Raw genomic sequence first — 18,332 nt, forward strand, 5'->3', positions numbered from 1 at the left:
AGCAGAAACTGATGGCTTTTCTCCTGAGAACACCGGATAATTCGAAACTTCAGTTTCAAGAAAGAGGTTGAAACACAGCAAACCATGGGGGCTACCCACTGCCCACCATTCATAATTGGCCGATTAAACAGTTAATCCCGTTACCTTCTTTTTCTATCCGAAGGGGTTCTGTAGTTAGAGAAAAGTGATCCGAGAGAAGGGAATGTCTGAGGGCACATGCACATAAATGAGATATTTCACAGCTGGGAAGTAACAGGAATGAGGGTAACGTGACAGTCTAAAAGATGATTCGCACATCGTTGTGTCTCTTACTGTGGAGGTTTGATGCCCCTGGCATTGGCCAAGCCCCTTCTGCCCCACCGTTTGAGCAAAGACCCTCCTTGCCAGTGGAACCCTTGGCGTCTAGCTGGGAGGGCATCCTGGGCTGAATTTTGGCTCCCCAAGTTCAAATGGTGAAGCCCTAAGTCCTCGTACTTCAGAACATCACGGTAGGAGGTAGGATCTTTAAAAGGGAAATTAAGGGAAAAGAACGTCTTTAGAGTGGACTCTAATCAGACTGGTGTCCTTCTGAAGGGGGAATTTAGAGACTAGACACGGGCACACACCTGGACAAAGACCACACGAGGACACAGCAAGCAGGCGGCCGTCTGCAAGCCAAGGAGAGAGGCCTCAGAAGAGACCAGGCTTACCCACACCTTGATCTTGCACTTCCAGCCTGTGGAACGGAGAGCAAATACATTTCTGTGGCTTAGCTACCCCATCTGTGTCACTTTGTTATGACAGCCGGAGCAAGCTAACGCAGGAGGGGAGCCAGACTTGGGGGCAGAAAACAATTACAATTAAATTCCAAACTGTTGCAGAGAAAGTCAACGTAGGGACAGCGAGGAAGGAGAGAAAGGGGAGGGGGCTTGAGCAGGTATCCAGGAGGGAGGGCGGACTTTCGCTGACCATCCCCGAAAACCTCTGAGCGGCCCAGGCTCCCCACTGGCACCTGAGAGATGCCAACTGAGGGAGAACCAGCCGGGCAGTGGGAGAGAGGAGCGTGTGGGCGATGCAGTGTGTTTCCTGAGCGATGGCCATGGGTCTATTTGCTGCTTCTACTGCTTTATTTTTTCAGATGAAAAGTGAGGGTTTTTTTTAATAAGTTTTTAAAAGTTTATTTTTATTTATTTTGAGGGAGAGATAGGAGAGCAAGTGAGGGGCGGTGGGCAGAGAGAGAGAGGTGGACACGGTATCCCAAGCAGGCTCCGCACTGTCAGCACAGAGCCCAGTGCGGGGCTCGAACTCACAAACTGTGACGTCATGACAGGAGCCAAAGTCGGACGCTTACCTGGCACCCCAAAAAGTGAATGTTTGCACCTGCCCATAGCCTTAGCCAACAAACATATTCCGTTATTTCCAACCTGTGTGTTTGGCTACTTCAGGCTCAGAAATATTGGTGCTGGTTTCTGTGGAGAGGCAATGTTGGAAGGGAGATGGAGACTCTCAGGTGTTCGTTTCAAAAAAGTTTCCATTTTAAAAATCGAGGGATTGCCACGCAGTCGGAAAACCTAGAGATGGAATGGGTATTTGGTTGAGGCAAGGAAAAAAATCTTCTAAATAGTGCTGGGAAATGACGATTTTTTTTTTTTAAACAAACCTCCCTTGGATGTCTGCATCATATAAATCTAATAAGACAGAGTAAAAAATATTGGATTTATTTTTACAAGTTAGCTATGACCTCCCGACCTTCTGAATGGATTCACTTCGCCCGGTTTCTCTTAAGGGCCTTAGGGTGATGACTAACTCATAAAAATAAATCCAATATTTTCCCCTTAGCCATGTCATAGCCAATGTAGGAATTCAGATGATGGGGCAAGGGAGGTGGGTTTTCATTTCTTTTGACCTCCCATTATGAGAGGAGCTGAACCCTCAGCCCTGGTGGGGCCTCCGGCTCGCCAGCACTCCCCGCAACCCGTGTACAAAGGAAGGAAAACAAGGCCCCGCGTTGGGGCCAAGCCCAGGGCAGGGCCTTGTAGAAATGTGGTGACCAGTCAAGGGGCATGGCCTACCTGGGGAGAGACACATGCTTCTGGGCCTGGGGTAATGGGCAACGGGGAGGTGGATTGGTAAAATGGCCCACTGTTCTCCAGTGAGAACAGAAGTCCCGCCCTTGGAGGAAGGTCTTCACAGGGGAAGGAATTTGGTCTCAGAGGAGCAGTCTATTGGGCTAGAGTCCTTCGGAAGCCATTCATGGCGGGACCCTGATGCTGGTGGCGGGGAGGGACGGTCCCACGGGACTTCCCTGAGGAAGCCATGTTTGGGCTGAGAGAGGACAGAGAGGTCATGGGTGGGGGGAGGTGTGGAGGGAGAAGGGCCAGCACTCATGAGGCCGGCTGAATGGGGGGGGGGGCTGTCTCCACGTGAGTGCCGCTGAGCCCGAGGACCCGGCTAGGCCGAGCCAGGATACCCGACCTGGGATAACAAACGTTTGCTGTTTCAAATGCTAGGTTTGGGGGTACGACAACACCCTTGTTCCTTGAACTGATGTGACGTAGAGGATCCCGTGTGCTCGGGCCCCGTCTTACTAGTGCCGCGTGACCTCCGATAACCCGGCGTGTTTGCCAAGGACAGGGTCTGACTCCTTCCCCCGAGCCCAACTTCGCAGGGCGGGCGGAGCCCAGATTCGCTCGCCGCCCTCATGCCTCTGATGCTTGGACTCATGCCCACGGCCCCCCTGTGCCCGCTTATTATTTTTTTCTGCCAACACCACTCTGGACTCAGGGAGCCCTGGAGGCGTATTTGCTACCTTGTGAAGGGAAGGAGTGTTTGTTTTCCTCCTTGGGACTGATTTGTCCTCATGCGCCACGGCCCTCCTCAGAGAACTGAGTCTGGTGTGCTCTCCTGGGCGAGACCGGTTGCCTTCTCCTCGCTGTGCTCTTTCCTGGGTGTGGCAGCAGCTGTCTGTCTGCAAGAGGGCTCAGGGAAGCCGGCTTGGGGGTGGGAGTGAGGTGACAGGAGGTGAAGCTGGGTCTGCCAGCACTCGATTGCAGCCTGAGGAAGTGTCAGCTGCACAAGCCATAGAGTGGGGGGCCGCTGAGTTGGGGGGGGGGTCTCTGGGGCCACCGCCAGTCTGGGCCCCGTCCGTGGGCAGAGGGCCCACCAGCCTGACTAGTAGGGAAGCAAGACCTGCCATCTTGTATTTCCCAGGTACCTCTCTGGAGTTCTCCTCATGACCACGGCTCCGTTTAAAGTCTCCCCCCGACCCTTTACGGTGTAGGAGAGACACATAGTTTGCGGGGGAGGGTGTGGAAAGACTCCCCAGCACGGTCTTATGTGGGTAACGCCCCCACATGGCCCCTTCCCAGCCTCGGGGGAGCCCCTCCTGTGGTCCTGGGGAGTGGGTTACTTGGTATTCGCCCAGCCACACATCTTCAGATGTTTCCTCCTTTGACCCTGTCCCGATGACACCTACTTTGGGGTCTTTTCATCCAACAGAAACCCCTTGGCCTCTGGGCCTTCCCTGCCTCCTCACCTGTTGGGCTGGACTTTTTTTTTTTTTTTTTTTATTTTAAGGTCTATCCTTTTTTTAATTCTAAAAATGAACCGCCTTTTTTTTTTTTTTTTGCTTTGTTTCAGTAAGTCTTGAGATAGTTCAGGAGTGTATAAACCACAAAAAAGGAAAAGTGATGCCTGTCCTAGAGTAGACGGTGAGAATCGCACATAATATCCATCCGGGGCGGAGAGGGATTAGGGTTTCCCGCAAGGCAGGGCTGCTGAGAGGGCAGCGTGGCCCAGCGGTGAGCATCACAGCCCTTGTGTCTGAGAGGCCTGTCGTCAAATCCCGGCCACCCGACTTCTCCAGCTGGGTGGCCTCGGGCAAGTTACAAACCCTCTGAGCTCCACTTGGAAGGTTTGGTGAGGACTAAATACAATCACGGAGGGGCACCCCGGTGGCTCAGTCTATTGAGCGTCGCGGACTTCGGCTCAGGTCATGAGCTCATGGTTCGTGAGTTCGAGCCCTGCACCAGGCTCTTTGCTGTCAATGAGGTGCCTGCTTCGGATCCTCTGTCCCCCTCTCTCTCTGTTCCTCCCCCACTTGTGCTCTCTCTCTCTCTCAAAGAAGAAGAAGAAGAAAAAGAAGAAGAAGAAGATTTAAATAGTCATGGAGGCAAGCCTTGGGAAACAGTGGAACCGGGTGAGCACTCTGAAAATATTAATATGTCCCAAACTGAACTCACGGTCCCCTTTGGTAGGTCCACCTCTGCCAGTGGTACTACCCACACCCCCCACACTCCAGAACCCCAAGCAGAGTCCTTGACACCTCTTCTTCTTCTGCTCCCCAAGTCAGTCAGCAGCCAGCCACGCTGGCTTCACTGTCTGCTCCGTAGGTTCTGCACGTGTCCCTTTAGACCCCTCTCCCTCCGGCCGCCCTGACGGGTGGTTGGTGGGAATGTTTAATGGGTTACTGTTTGGGACGATGAAAGAAATCTGGAACTAGAACGTGATGGTGGCACAAGAATGCCACTGAATTATATATATACTTCAAAGTGGTTAAAATGGTAACGTTTACGTCTCTTGTATTTTACCATAGTAAAAAAAAAATTACGTGGCCTTTGATCAATACCTCCTCATTTGCCGGTTCCTGGCAACCGCCATTGGCCTCTCTGAGTCTATGAGTTTCACTATTTAAAAAAAATTTTTTTTAATGTTTATTTACTTTTGAGAGAGAGACAGACCATGAGTTGAGGAGGGGTAGAGAGAGAGAGGGAGACACAGGATCCGAAGCAGGCTCCAGGCTCTGTGCTGACAGCTCAGCGGAGCTCGAACTCACGAACCGTGAGATCATGACCTGAGCGGAAGTCGGATGCTTAACCGACTGAGCCATCCAGGCGCCCCCCGTAGATTATAACTTAATCTCAAGACACGCACACAAATGGTAACTTTGTAGAGGTGATAGCTTGATTTCTACATCTACATCTTAAGATACATCTCTGGGGGCTCCTGGGTTAGCTTAGCTGGTCAAGCATCTGACTCTTGACTTCAGCTTACGTCATGATCTCGCGGGTCATGGGTTCGAGCCCCACATCGGGTTCTGCGCTGACAGCGTGGATCAAAGGTAAATATTTTTTCAAAAGGCACATCTCTACATCTTAAATATGTACACTTTTTATATTCAAAGACGTCTCGATTAAGTTGTTCAGGAGACAAGGTGTTATTTCCCTGAAATCCAAATCTCACTGGGCCTCCAGTATTTTATTGGGCCGCCCTGTTTCCAGCACACTGTACTTCCTATGGCTGCCTTCAGAAGTTCTAGTATCTTCTTCCTGGAAGTCCCTCTCCACCAAGGCAGCCTCTCTCTTCCTTCTGCTCCACCCTGGCCTTCAGCCGCAGCCTGGATAGGATGGAGTATTGCCTGAGACTCTGCCCGGCCTCTTCCTCTTCTGTTCTTGCCTCTCGGTCCACAGTGACCATCTTGCCCAGTCTCCTGGGCTTTGCCTGCAGGGAGAACCCCAACGTTGCCGAGAACCTTCCCCGATACCTTTTGGACCAGTTAAGTGGCTCATCCGGGAGGTGGGGTGGCGGGATTTGAATGCCACAGGCTCTCCCTCAACATCTTTCCATCCGCTTCTGCAGATCAGAGCTGGTTTCCCACTCTGTCCTCATCTTCAATATAACCAATATCCTCCAAGGCTCCGAGGTCAGCAGTTTGCCTTTGGGAGCGCAAATTAAAGTGACACCACCAGGGGCATTATTGGTCTTAGCAGAGTCAACATGGAGAGCATCCCCTATGTGCTATTAAGAGTGACTAAGCAGAGGCACTGCCCTTCCAGCCGGGCCTGGGCTGAGTCTGGGAGGCTCCTCTGGGAGCTGGCAGGGAGAAGGAAGAGGGGAGGAGCTCTGAGCTGTCAGTCACCTGCCGGGACAGCTCACATCACGGCCCTGGGGGGCCGTGGGACAGAAGGTAAAGGTCAGAAACTCTCAGCAAATATTTGGAGGTCTGTTCCCACACTCGGTGGGTTTGGACATAAGGTAATCCTCTTCTGGAAGGGGCCCAGTAATCCCTGAGCAAATGCCTGGCCTAACTGGTAACTCCAGGGCTGAGCCAGCCCCTCCCCCAGGGGGATCGTCAGGAAGGGAGAAGGTGAGTGCCACACCCCAGGTCGAGGCTTGAATGGGAACACGCCTGTTGCTGAATGCGTTAGCGTGGGACCTGTGGCATTAGCCTGTACCATGTTTTGTTATCTATAAAAACACGGGGCATGCATCCTACACTGGGCTATGAGCCGGGGATGGGGCTTCAGAGATGAAAGACGTGGTCCGTGTCAGGAACCCAGACTCCGATGGGAGAGTAGGTCTGTAGGCTCCCTGAGGACACACAGCATCTCTCGTTTTGTTCCCTGTTGGATCCTCAGGAACTAATGCAATAAAGTGATAGAAGGAATGAATGAACGAACGAATGAATGACTTCTAACGCAGTGGGGCTTCTCACCCCAGTCCCATGGGGCTTCCCACCTCATCCCATCCCAAAGACTCAGGATGACCTTCCGGAGAGAGACCTTGAAGTCAGAGAAAGCTGGACAGAGAGGGCATGGAAGGGTAGACCCAGGCAGAAGGACCAGCATGTGCAAACACTTTGGGCTAGAGTCCCCCTCAGGATCCAGGTCCGGAAGGACCTTGCAGGCCATGGGGAGGAGCTTGAGTTCCTTCTTGAAGCTCCGGAAGGATTTTAAGTAACAGAGCAACAAACTCTGATTTGCCTCTTACTTCAGGTACGTGGAGGATGGGATCACTCTATTAATGTGTATTAAAAACAACCCCCGGTGCATATGAGACATCCCACTGAGTCTAGACGAATACTGTCCAGCAGAAACATAATGTGGGCCACGTGATAATTTTCAATTTTCTAGTAGCCACATTTTAAAAAGTAAACAGAGGGGTGCCTGGGTGGCTCAGTCGGTTAAGCGTCCGACTTCGGCTCAGGTCACGATCTCGCGGTCCGTGAGTTCGAGCCCCACACCGGGCTCTGTGCTGACAGCTCGGAGCCCGGAGCCTGCTTCGGATTCTGTGTCTCCCTCTCTCTCTGCCCCTCCCCCGCTCATGCTCTGTCTCTGTCTCAAAAATAAATACACGTTGAAAAAAAAATTAAAAAGTAAACAGAAACAGGTGCTATGCTTAATAATTTATTTAACCCAATATCACTGAAATATCCAGGTACATTTTACATTATTCCACTGTTGTTCTACGTCTTGGAAATCCAGTGTTTATTCTTATCTCAATTAGCACCTTCTCAATAGCCACCGTGGCCACCGTGGGCACAGGTGTAGACAGTGTGTAGGAGGCGATCATAGTCTCTGTCCTCCCAGAGCGTCGCACCTGGAGGAGGAGATCCACAATTCAATGAGCAAACAAGTACAAGGACAGTGACAGTGACGGTGAGGGGTGGAAGGGAGGATCCTGACACCCAGGGAGCATGGCAGAGGGACCTAAATCAGCGTAAATTAGGTGGAGTCCTTAAGGATGAATGGGGGTCAGTTAAGGGAGGGGGAAGGGGTGGCCTTCAGCTATGGGCTCCTGGCTGGCGGCTACATTTGCTTAACTGTCCTAAGCCCCAGGACAGTGGCTTGAGGTGAGTCTGATGCTGGGTCTCTGGGCTTCCTTCTAAGAGCAATGGGAACCACCTGAGGGTCATAAGGAAGTAGAGGAGTGACCACGACCAGAGCATTTACAAATAGTCACTGTAGTGGATGGAGGGGCAGAGCCGAGAAGGACAGCCTGTTGCCTAGTGCAGTTGTTGTAGCAACCAGGGGTCCCCCTTGAGAGTACCCCCAAGCCTTGGTTTCTTCCTCCGGAAAATGGGTGCGCGATGGTGATGGGGTGAGGCAATAATAAACTGGCACATAGTAAGTGCTCCAATTAGTGGTAGTTACTGTACTTCCTTTCGTTTATCATCTCGTGGCCGGCTTGCCTATAAGCCACTCTTTTGTATCCAGTCCATTCCGCCGAAATCCTACTGAAAACAGGGCAGGTGTTCGGGTGGGGTCTCTGGCTGCTCCCTTACCTTGCAGATAAAGGCCAGCTAGCTGTTTTCCAGGCTGTCGATGTGAAAAGCACCCTATTTGTGAAGCACATCCTTCCTCTTCTCTCACCCCCTCCCTCCCCACCCCTGCTTCCCCCAGGTTTCTCTTCCAACTCATGCGGGTCCTTGGTATTAAAGATTACTCCATTGGTAAGGACCAGGTCCTCTGGCTCATTTTTTTTTTTTATCAGACCAGGAAGCAGGAAAAAAGGCACCAGATTGGAATCTCTTTGAGGACCAAGGCATACCAGACCCTTTCAAACCCTCTCACTGAGATTACCCAGCAAAGGAGGATACACTTGGATTACCCTTCACTCAGCCTCTCAGCGTCCGGGGTGTGGTGAGAGCATGGGCTAGGCATTCTACTCCAGGGAAACATTTTCTTTTAAGTGTCTCCTGTTTCATCTTTAAAAATTAATAAATTTAAATTCTCATCCGTAATTTATCACTGTTCGTTTTAATATAATCATAAAATTTTACATTCTTTTCTAGCTGAGTTACATGATCTCTCTCTACCCCATTAGTTTTCCCAAGACTCTGAGATGTATGCACCACCATATAACCCCGGGAGGTTTGGAGTGCCTCAGCTCGAGATCAAGTCGCACTCGATCCCCATAAACACCCGCCTGCATTCCTTGGGTACCGTGTACCTCCCGGACGTTTGACAGATTCCTAAAGATGCAGGGTATGCTGAGCGGATGAAGGTGAACGGCCACAGAGCACAAACTTCTGGAATAAAGTGATCCCCCGGGGAATGCGAAGGTTCCCTGAATTCTCCACAGCTCCAGAGAGAAGATGGTTTTATTTTTCCAGCTTGTGGAATTTTGCTAACTGCAGCTTTGGTGGCTAGCGAAAAAAAAAAAAAAGTTTCCAACTTACTGGAGGGACCTATTATTGAAGGTGTTTGATGTAATTTCTGTTTGGCAATGGCTGGGCCTCACAGGTATTGAAATTAGAAATGTTTTTTGCATTTTGCAAAGCCATCCATTATAGACACCCTCTATGTGAGCGCACATGGCCACGCAAACTGGCTGTCAGAGCCTCCCAAGAATGATGCCAGGAGAAATGTCAAAGACAATGTCCTATTCTTTGTCTCTTGAGAAAGAAGTCATCGCCAGGTTGCTCAGGCATGGATGGAGTTGACTCTTCTCTGACACATCACTCACATCACAGTGAAGCTTTCAGAGATTCCAAACAGGGATTACAGTTCCCTCGAAGAAAAACACTGTCTGCTTATTTTTTGCTCATATGAACAAGATGGCTTCAAATTTACATAATTAAAATTCTGTCTTTCAGATCGTAACAATGGGTAATTAACATTGTTACTTGTCAGCTGGGAGATACCTCGGGAGGAGGCTATCAGAGCCCAGGCGTTTTATTTTGGGCCGCATCTCATGGACAATCAGGGCTAATTGAATCACCCCCATCTCATCGGCAATGAATGAGAGAACACTGAACGTTGCTAGCCCGGCTCACGATCAACTCAGAAAGGCTGCTTGCTCAAACAAGCCTTGCGCGAGATCAGAACCTCAACCCTGCGTCGAAGACAGCAGCCTGACAGTCTAATTTAGAAGCGTTGCTTAAAATCTTAATCAGCGCGTTGAAATTAACAGAGGCGAGTTTCGACACCATGTTTGTTGTTTATGGTTATCATTTTTAATAAACGTTAAAATGTTTTTACAGGTGTGGAAAAAAGGCACATCCTGTGGCCACCGCTCTCCTACGTTCGTACTCTCTACCAAGAGAGAGAGAAAAAACAAAACATATGTCATCGTCAAGAATGAAGACGTAACGTATTCATCAGAGCTCGCCTTGCTTTTATTTTGTGGTTCCCTGAAAGCTATCTGCAGCCCTAAGCCCGGGCCCGTCTTCCCTGCCCAAGTGATATCTTGATTGACACATCTCCAAATAAGCTTGCGAATAGCTTTCGTATTAGCCTCAGAATAATTCAGATGTCAAATTACGGCACGCAGACTCCCTGACTCCTCTCGAGCCCCAGAATGATTTTTTTTTTAAATATTTGGGAGAAAATATTAAATTTTATTTGGGTTGGGTCAAAGTTCATATCATTTGGTAATAAAGAGCCGCAGAGGGTGTTTGCACAGTGTGGGCCGCGTTGATTTTATTTTGTGCCACAGCTGCAGGTCAGGCTGACCCTTGGCCGGCAGTTTGGAGCGTGCAAGCCTGCAGACTCCCGGTACCTTTGCAGTTGGCCGTGGCTTTCCTCCGGACAGAAAAGGGAATGAGAGAAGAAGGAAGGGAAGGAGAAGCAATGCATTTCCCTCTCTGCACAGGGATCCTGGCTGATGTCATCTCTAAATATGCAGCTTTAATTGCTCCTCTCTGGAGCTACAAGGGAAGCGGAGATCTTAGTTACTTGTCTTCATCACAGATGAAACCAGCACAGCCGACCCAGCCCGGATTCTCGTCCCGCAGACCATACAGAAGCATTTCTGGCAAGCAGGAAGGCAAAGCAGTGCGTGCCGGGCTGATAATGACCACTTTTCATAATATTTGTTGGATGCTCTGTAACGTGTGGCTGAGAAAACTCTCATTATTACTGGCTGTTGACGCAGCTGTAAATATTTAACCAAGGACGCTACCTGCTTTGTGGAAAGACTTGCTAATTACACCTGCTTCTGTCTATAATTACATATTGTTGCAAAATTCCATGATAATGACACAACTGTGTCTTCCTCATGCAAGAGGTAAATTTATACCAAGTACGGCACCTGAATTTCCATAAGCAATTAGCCTACACATTTATATCCCTGTGTTTTCCTGTGATTTTATTGAAATGAAAGATAATGAATTAAATCCAATTACAGCAAGAAGACAGCTCGCAACTTGATGTTCATTTTGAACCGCAGTTGTACTTCATAAGCAGGGTGAAGAAGAGAACTATATTGCCGGCGCATACCTTTGAAGCGTCCCGATAAATTCAAAGTATCAGCCTGGTAAGCACGGACCCTGATAAACAGCCCGCATCGGAGACTGGGGTTCTCTTGACAAAATGCTGCTCAAAAAAAGGTGCACATTGCTAGTTTGAAGGAATGTGAGGTGCTGCTCTTGGCTTGTAGCCTGATTATTGATGGAACAAGTCTATAAAAAATAAGTTTTCCCAGATGCCGTAATAAAGCTCAAGACAATAATCCGGAGTTCACAGGGTTTGTCGAGGAGCGCGAGAGACAGAGCCCTGGAATTCAGGAAATAGACAAATAATACCCTTATCTTATTACTTTAAAACATGGGCATTCCTATTTTTTTGGAAATCTTGCCTCACCAGGAGACTGAGAGAGACGTAGGGAGACACAACCCCTATCTAGGCTACAAAAAAAAAAACAAAACAAGGTTTACCTGCATTAATCAGGAGGATGTTCAAAGCTGCAGAGCCTGAGAAACAAAATGAATGGCATCATACAGACACTTTCAAAATGATTACGTCTCGACATCTTTATTCTTTTCTTTTTTTTTCCCCTTCACTATCTTTTTTTCTCCACCCCTCTTCTCCCTCTGTATAAATGCAAACATCTCAAAATGTCACAAGCAGAGAAGTGACCCATCCTTTCACGGCACAGGGGACGATTATGCTCTGAGCTCTGCGTCATTTCAGACACAAATATAATTCCCAGGGTTATAGACTCTCCAGAACAGTTTTAAACCTGATGATGAATTCACTTATTTATTTAGTGGTCACGACTATTCCTATGAGCACTTTAGTAAATAGGAAGGTGATGGTGTAATTACAGCAGGCAGGGAGGGCATGATCAGTGACAGCCTGGTCGGCCGGGCCCCGGAGCTGATAGGTTGTCCTGCCCAGCCCAGCCAGGGAACTGTTCTCTTCGATTTCCTCTCCGTGGCGAGGCTGGAGTGTGCTTGCCTAATGGTCTGCTGTCGATACAGTAAAAATGCTAACCCGTCTTTACATCTAATCCATTCTGAGAGGGCTCTTTACATAAATGGCCTCTTCCATTTCTTCATTTTCAGAAAAGCCAATCAAGTAAGATTGAACCACATAGGCCATTGGTACAGTGTTTTGTAAGTGTGTGTGTGTGTGTGTGTGTTTTAAAAGGCACAATGATTAATTCTGAGACACAGCGTTTTGTGTTAAGTTGTCTTTGACTATTTTCTCCCTTGCCTTTTTTTTTTAAGGGCTCTGAAAATCAATGCTATGCTCCACTACCATCCATCTTTATATAGTAATAAATTAAGTGGGAGGTATTGATATTTTTGACTGAGCTTTTAAAATTTACATACTAATGACAATTATACCCTTGTGACTGTTGATTTCTGCTGGTGTTTACTGTTTGTGATTCGGGAAAGAGGCAGCTGAGTTTCGCCTGTTTGCTCTGATGTTCCTGAGTGTCTCAAAGCCCCGCTCCACGTCTCAGATGGAGATTGAGGTCAGCTGGAAACTGGGTCCCAAGGAGAGGAGAGCTCAGGAAAGCCTCGCCCTCCAGAAGTTCTGTAAAAACTCAACCAAGCAGCAAGGTTGCAGGACCTCAGGCTTGGCAATAAATGCTGTGGAACTGAGTAGAGTTCTATCAAAATACCATACAATGGCGAGCAATGGCCCTCACCAATCAGCACCGGACAGGGATGTCCTGGGGGTCCTTTTGCCTTGCCAGATGTTAACCCCTTAGGCGCTGAATTATGGGAAGGGTGGAAGCTCTGGGGAAAGGCCAGGGCAATGAGCGACCAGGGGTTGAGGGTAATGGCTGTTTAGCAACTGGTCGAGAATATCTCGATACTTAATACTGATGCAGACTGGGTGCATTTTAGCTCTGGATGTGAACCCTCCCCCCCCCCCACATACACACCACCACGGCCACACGCATGGTTAGAAATCTTGAGGTCACACAAGTATTGTATGCCCTTTCCATTCCTTAAGAAAAAAAAATAATAAATGAGCATTTTGAAACCCTGACATGGAGTGCCTTGCTTACCTGGTACTTACAAACTATTTCTGGTAAATTCTGGGTTTGGACAGAAATGTAGACAACCACTGCCTGTCCCCCCCCCCCCCCCTTTGGCTTCTCCCTCTTTCAAGATAGGCTAAGGGCATCTTCTCAGCATCTGGCAAGTGTTTGTTGTGAAACAGAGACAGAGGCCTAGTGGAGAGAGAATTAAAGGAGCAAGGTCAGGGCCACTGTATGATTTTATCTGATGAGGCCAAATCCCTCGGGCCAATCGGAGCACTACCCACAGGGAGAGGTGGCCAGGAAAAATACCAACAAACTGGCATAAAAGCCCCAACTTCATTTAAACAATTATGTCGGGCACCGGGACAGCCTTGAAGCTAACAAGTTTATTCGCAGAGATTAATTTGTCAGTAATATTGATTGTTGGAGGCCTGTTTCATTCTATTTAAGATTCCACGAGGCACAGAAAGCGGCCACTCGTGCGTGGTTTTTCCCTCTAGAATTTCCAGGATGTTGGGGAGGCAACTCCGGGAGAGGCCAGCCGAGCAGCAAGTTCTGTCAAACTCGCTAGGCCAAGCCGATCCCCAGGGCAAGGTGGGTGGGTTTTGTTTACATTTCGCCGAGGCAGCAATAAATTGTTTACACACGGGGGTCCTTTTCTCCCCCCCTCCCCTCCTTTACTCGGGTCACCCAGCGGGCCAGGCGCCTAGCATGGAGAGGAGCCAGTGGAGCTTTCCAGATGCAACCCTGAAGTCATTATGCAGGATTATCCAAATATTAAGGCTGCTGAAAGTTCGCCTTCTCTGGTTTCCTGCTGCATGGAGATTGCTCTGTTACATCCAACTGTCCAGGAAGTGCCTTTGCAAGAGTGTCTGCAAAGAAAGGACAGAACACACGAGAGGTGTGGAGGAGAACTCACTTTCATCAGAGGATCGGCTTTCAGGCTGGTTTGGGAGCCCAGAGCATTATTGTATTACACGCTGCACTGAAATGCGCCTTGTTCCGCTTCCTTCTTCCCCCCTCGCCTTTCTTTCCTTTGAGTGTTTTCGAAAGAAAAGAGGTTTTTTTTTTTTTTTTCCTTCCAAATTGCGCTGGGAGGCAAATTCTTGAACGGTGTAATAGAAAATGTTAGACAATATTCCTTACCGGAGCTATTGACATTTTGGATAGTTGTGACGCTTTGATTTTTCTCAAAACATATGGATCAAGCCTGGCTGCATTATTGGACAGGAAGTCCTGATGAAAGGCCTTCCTTTATCTTTCTTTGTATTTCCCCCCCTCTGTTTGTTCATGGCTTTCTCTCTGAATATAATCGTGGTTTTCTTAAGCTGTCCGGGGAGTCGTTATTGCCTTACTAAATATTTTATGGTTCACAGCACACCATACCTGCCAACTGCCTCTTATTCGCTGTCAAAAATAAAGGGTTCATCCTTCGGAGTGGGGAAGAAAAAGAGAGCCGGTTTATTCTATTGTCTTTATTTTAAAGTTTCTCCTATGCACCAAATGCATGGAGACACTGGAAATCCAGGAGTGGTGCCTTTCATTTGCCGGGGACACGGCTGGCCATTTATTTATTTATTTGCGGCTTATTTATTTATTTGCCGCGCACTCTTTTCTATGATTCCCAGCCCTTGTTTCTTTGCAGTTTCCCGTCCTATTTGTTCAAAAGGGAAAAGTTCAAAGCGACTCTGTCAGCTGAGGGAGAAGCCTGCTGAATACTAACCCTCCAGCGCCCGCCTGCGCTGACCTTGAGAGAGGAGCAGTAAACGGTCCCATTGCAAACCCGCATGTGTGTTTTGTTAGACCAGGTCGGGAGGGGTCAGGGCTCACCTGAGGCCAGCCGAGCCGCCGACCTGCCCGAGCAGCGGGGTAATGCATTTTTAAAAGGGACATTCTCGACTCTGAATGGGCCTAATATGGTCTCTGTTTAAAACCCTGTCAGAATCCCAAGCACACACTCCATAAAATATAAATAAGTACTTACTGTTTGCAGATGTTGCTTGTTTTTCATAATGTTTGTATTTGAAGTCTCGGATCCTCACTTCCTGTCAGGTTCCCCCATGCCTCTCTCCTTCTGTTTCTGAAGGAACAAGGGAGAACTTCAGATCGCAATTTCTCAATGAAGACACTTTCTGCCAAGTCTGTCAGCGTCCCTGGTACAATTAGCATCCTCTCTCTCTCCCTCTTTCTCTCTGTCTGTCTCTCTCTCTCTCTCTCTCTCAACGCTGAGATTTATTTCTCGCCAATTTTACATGGGCCACGGAGAGCCGCGTCTCTTGTGGGTGCCTTTGCAAGGGGCTCCAGGCTCAGGAAGGTGTGATTTTTTTTTTTTTTTTTTTTTTTGAGGCCCAGAAACGCGAGGCTGTTAAGTCGACCGGCCTGTAACTACACACTTGGATTAATTGGAGAGAATTAGGGAAAAGACTATGGGGAAACGCCATCATCGTTCCTGGGGAAATTCGGAGATGGGGCCTCATATGTCTTTGCCATGTTCATCCCGAGAGCGCCGGTGATAAATTCAGTGCAGGTGTCTGATTAATTTATATGTGCGTTTGGCCGCGTCTGCGCCGTCCGGCCCCTGAACCTGACCCCTCGATTTTTACCAGGGTCCTTCTCAGGCCTTTCCGGAGCTGCCCCGAGCTTACCCCGGCTCCCAGCCCGCTCTGAAGGGCCCGGATGAGAGCCCGAGGGAGGTTCCATCTCTCTCTCTCTGCCCGTGGACCCCTTCTGGGCCTCCTGTCTCCATTCTCGTTTCCTGCCTGCTGCCCCAGTGGGGGTGGTGGGTGACAGGTGGGACTGGCCGCATCTTTTTGCATGACGAAGCCAGCTGGCCGTTTATTCCAGAGTCCCCGGTGGACAATGCGTGGAGAGGGCTGTGGAAGTCGCTTTTTGTTGCGTCGCCCTCCCACGATCCAGCTGAACATTTCAATAACCCACTCTCTGCACCACCACCCCCCGCCCCCCACCATGAGAACTTGGAAAGCAACGTGTGAGCCCTCCCCGCAAAGCCACGGACTTGCAGAAATCAGCATTTAGGCATATGTTTATTTACTTTTTTTTTTTTTCACCCTGTAGGGAGTCCTCTGGTTAAAAAGACGAGCACAGCCCTTCCTCCCCAACCCCGTCCGTTCTTTGCTTACAAAGTAGTAGTGTAGAAGGGCCCCTCTGTGAGGTCCCCGCTCTGCCTTATTTCTCAGGTCCCCAGTTTTGAAGCCAGTGGTCATCAGTGTCCTCAAGGACAGAGCCCAAATCCCTGTTAAGGATCAGAGACTCCCCTTCGCCCACTTGGCCTGGAGATTGAGCACTATGCTGTTCACCTGCAATTTGCTGTAGTGTCTAGTATTTTAAGGAAAGAAAAGAAAGAAAGGAAGGAAGAGAAGAAGAGACACACACCAAGCCTTCCCTAGCCTCTCCGCGCTTTCGGGAGGATCCGATTATAAACACGTGCCCGGGCCGGCGCGCCCCCCGGGGGCTTGAATCAGGTCAGTGGGGCTTCTTCATCTCTAAAGCACAGAACCCATAAATCAAGATGAAAATCCTTCAGCCCCAAAGCCTTACCAATTGATACAATTTGAAAATGGGCAGCGGAGAGGCTGGGGAGAAGGCTAACACGATGACTTTTATAATCGCACAACGTTTAAGGTTCTAGAAATAAAAGGAAGAGGAGGAAATCAGGCACGTTGGTCTCTGCCTGCAGGCTCTCTCAGCTCGCTGGAAGCTCCCGCAATTATTTCTGCTCCGGCTTTCCCCTCCTTTTTTTTTTTTTTTTTTTCCAGCAGTCTGTTTGAAATGAAGCAGAACCGGGCATGGCAAGCTTATCAGTGTCATTAGCTGACAGGGCGCCCCGCACACCTGCTTTTACTTGCTGCCACTCCAGGCTCTAATGCCACAGAGAATGTTGCTTGGGTCCTTATAATGTGTAAAGATTCATTTATTTCACCTTTTGAACCTGCCTGACCCCCTGGGCTTGTGTTGGGGAGGGGGAGGAGGGCTGGAGAAGGTTTTTTCTTGGCACTTAGAAGAAGCTGACAATTAGGGGTCTGGCCCTGGGGCTGTACTTATGATAGAAGCTTAAGAGAGGTGGAAACTTAGCAGGGGAGGCGCTGGGAGCCGGGCAGGGCTTGGGCCACCGGACCAGGGACTGGGGGATGGTGTGGAACAGCATTCCCCTGGCAGCTGCGTCCCTGGGTCTGCCTTGGTGGCCCCCACCCCCTCCGTTTAGGGCTGCTATGACACATAGGCACCCTTTCCTTCGGAGACCCCGCCCCGCCTCACAGCACACCTATCAGAATGCCCCCGCCGCCGCGTTCCCAATGATTGTCGAAAAGGGTTTTTCGACATCATTTTGCCTTTGAAAGGATTTGGCTACGAGTACCTCATTTCGTTTGCGATGGTCGAGGTTTCTTGGCAATCGTGCGCACCTAAGAATTCCTGCGAAGGGAGAAATATCTACCCTTCAAACTGTTTTTCAGCATAATGGAATTTTTATGAATACTAAACTTGGCCATTCATGAAGTTGCTATAATATGAACTTTTGCAGACATTTTAATTAAACCCCTATGAATTTTAATGTTATGGTTTTCTTTGCATATTTTGGAATATAAAAACATGTCCAACATGTTAATAGCTCCTGAAAAGGAAAGACTGGTAGCCCCAAACCTGATACCCTGGGTGTCTAATTACACTTCCCCAACCCCCCGCCCCCCCGTACCCTGTTTTCTTCTTCTTTTTTTTTTTCTTGGTTTCCTTTGGTATGGGTTTGATTTATACATTTGTCCCTTTGGAAGTATTAGCGTAAGGTCTTAATTTTCTAGGAATAAAAAAGTAGTTCTTGTGGGTTGACATTCTTTTAGGACTTTGATTCTGGTTCCTCCTATTTTGCATCTCCTGACTAGTATGAGACAGAGTCGGGTGTATACAACCTCTGCCTGGAAACCTGGGGCTTCCTTCACTTCTGGATTTCTCCTTCTTTTCAAGAGGTTGGCTGCATACGTCTGGTATTTCTGCCATATTAGTATTAAGATGAGTCTTTCTTAGGAAACCCCAGGCCCAGGGAAGATCACCCCCCTCCCCCGCCTTGCTCTCTTGAACCCAAGTTGAGTTTTTTAACCGAGGACATCATTGCTCTAGGTCCTGGGCTCTCTTGAAACTTGAAAGAGTCTGTGCTGGAAAAACATCTGCCTTCACATATAAAATAGACTCCTTTGGGAATGCAAGCTGGTGCAGCCACTCTGGAAAACAGTATGGAGGGGCCTCAAAAAACTAAAAATAGAAATACTCTCTGACCCAGCAATTGCACTGCTAGGCATTTATCCGCGGGATACAGGTGGGCTGTTTCGAAGGGACACATG

General features: G+C 48.8%; 1 protein-coding gene and 1 long non-coding RNA gene across 2 annotated transcripts in view; one reads left to right on the forward strand and one right to left on the reverse strand.

Annotated features, from left to right (window-relative positions):
* FTO (FTO alpha-ketoglutarate dependent dioxygenase) overlaps window positions 1-10,893 on the forward strand; it is a 440,209-nt gene extending 429,316 nt beyond the window's left edge. The window contains exon 9 of the mRNA XM_045046923.1: window positions 8,584-10,893. Within this exon, the coding sequence (XP_044902858.1) occupies window positions 8,584-8,677 (94 nt within the window). The 3' untranslated portion in view covers window positions 8,678-10,893. The remainder of the gene's footprint in view (window positions 1-8,583) is intronic.
* Window positions 10,894-13,352: 2,459 nt separating this feature from the next.
* Window positions 13,353-16,377, reverse strand: LOC109494862. Its single transcript, XR_002149971.3, has 2 exons — window positions 14,966-16,377; window positions 13,353-13,853 (listed from the first exon to the last, which is right to left on the reverse strand). It is a non-coding gene; the product is annotated as an uncharacterized LOC109494862 (long non-coding RNA).
* Window positions 16,378-18,332: the final 1,955 nt, after the last annotated feature.

Source organism: Felis catus, chromosome E2, assembly GCF_018350175.1.
Source record: "Felis catus isolate Fca126 chromosome E2, F.catus_Fca126_mat1.0, whole genome shotgun sequence".
NCBI classification, from domain to species: Eukaryota; Metazoa; Chordata; class Mammalia; order Carnivora; family Felidae; genus Felis; species Felis catus.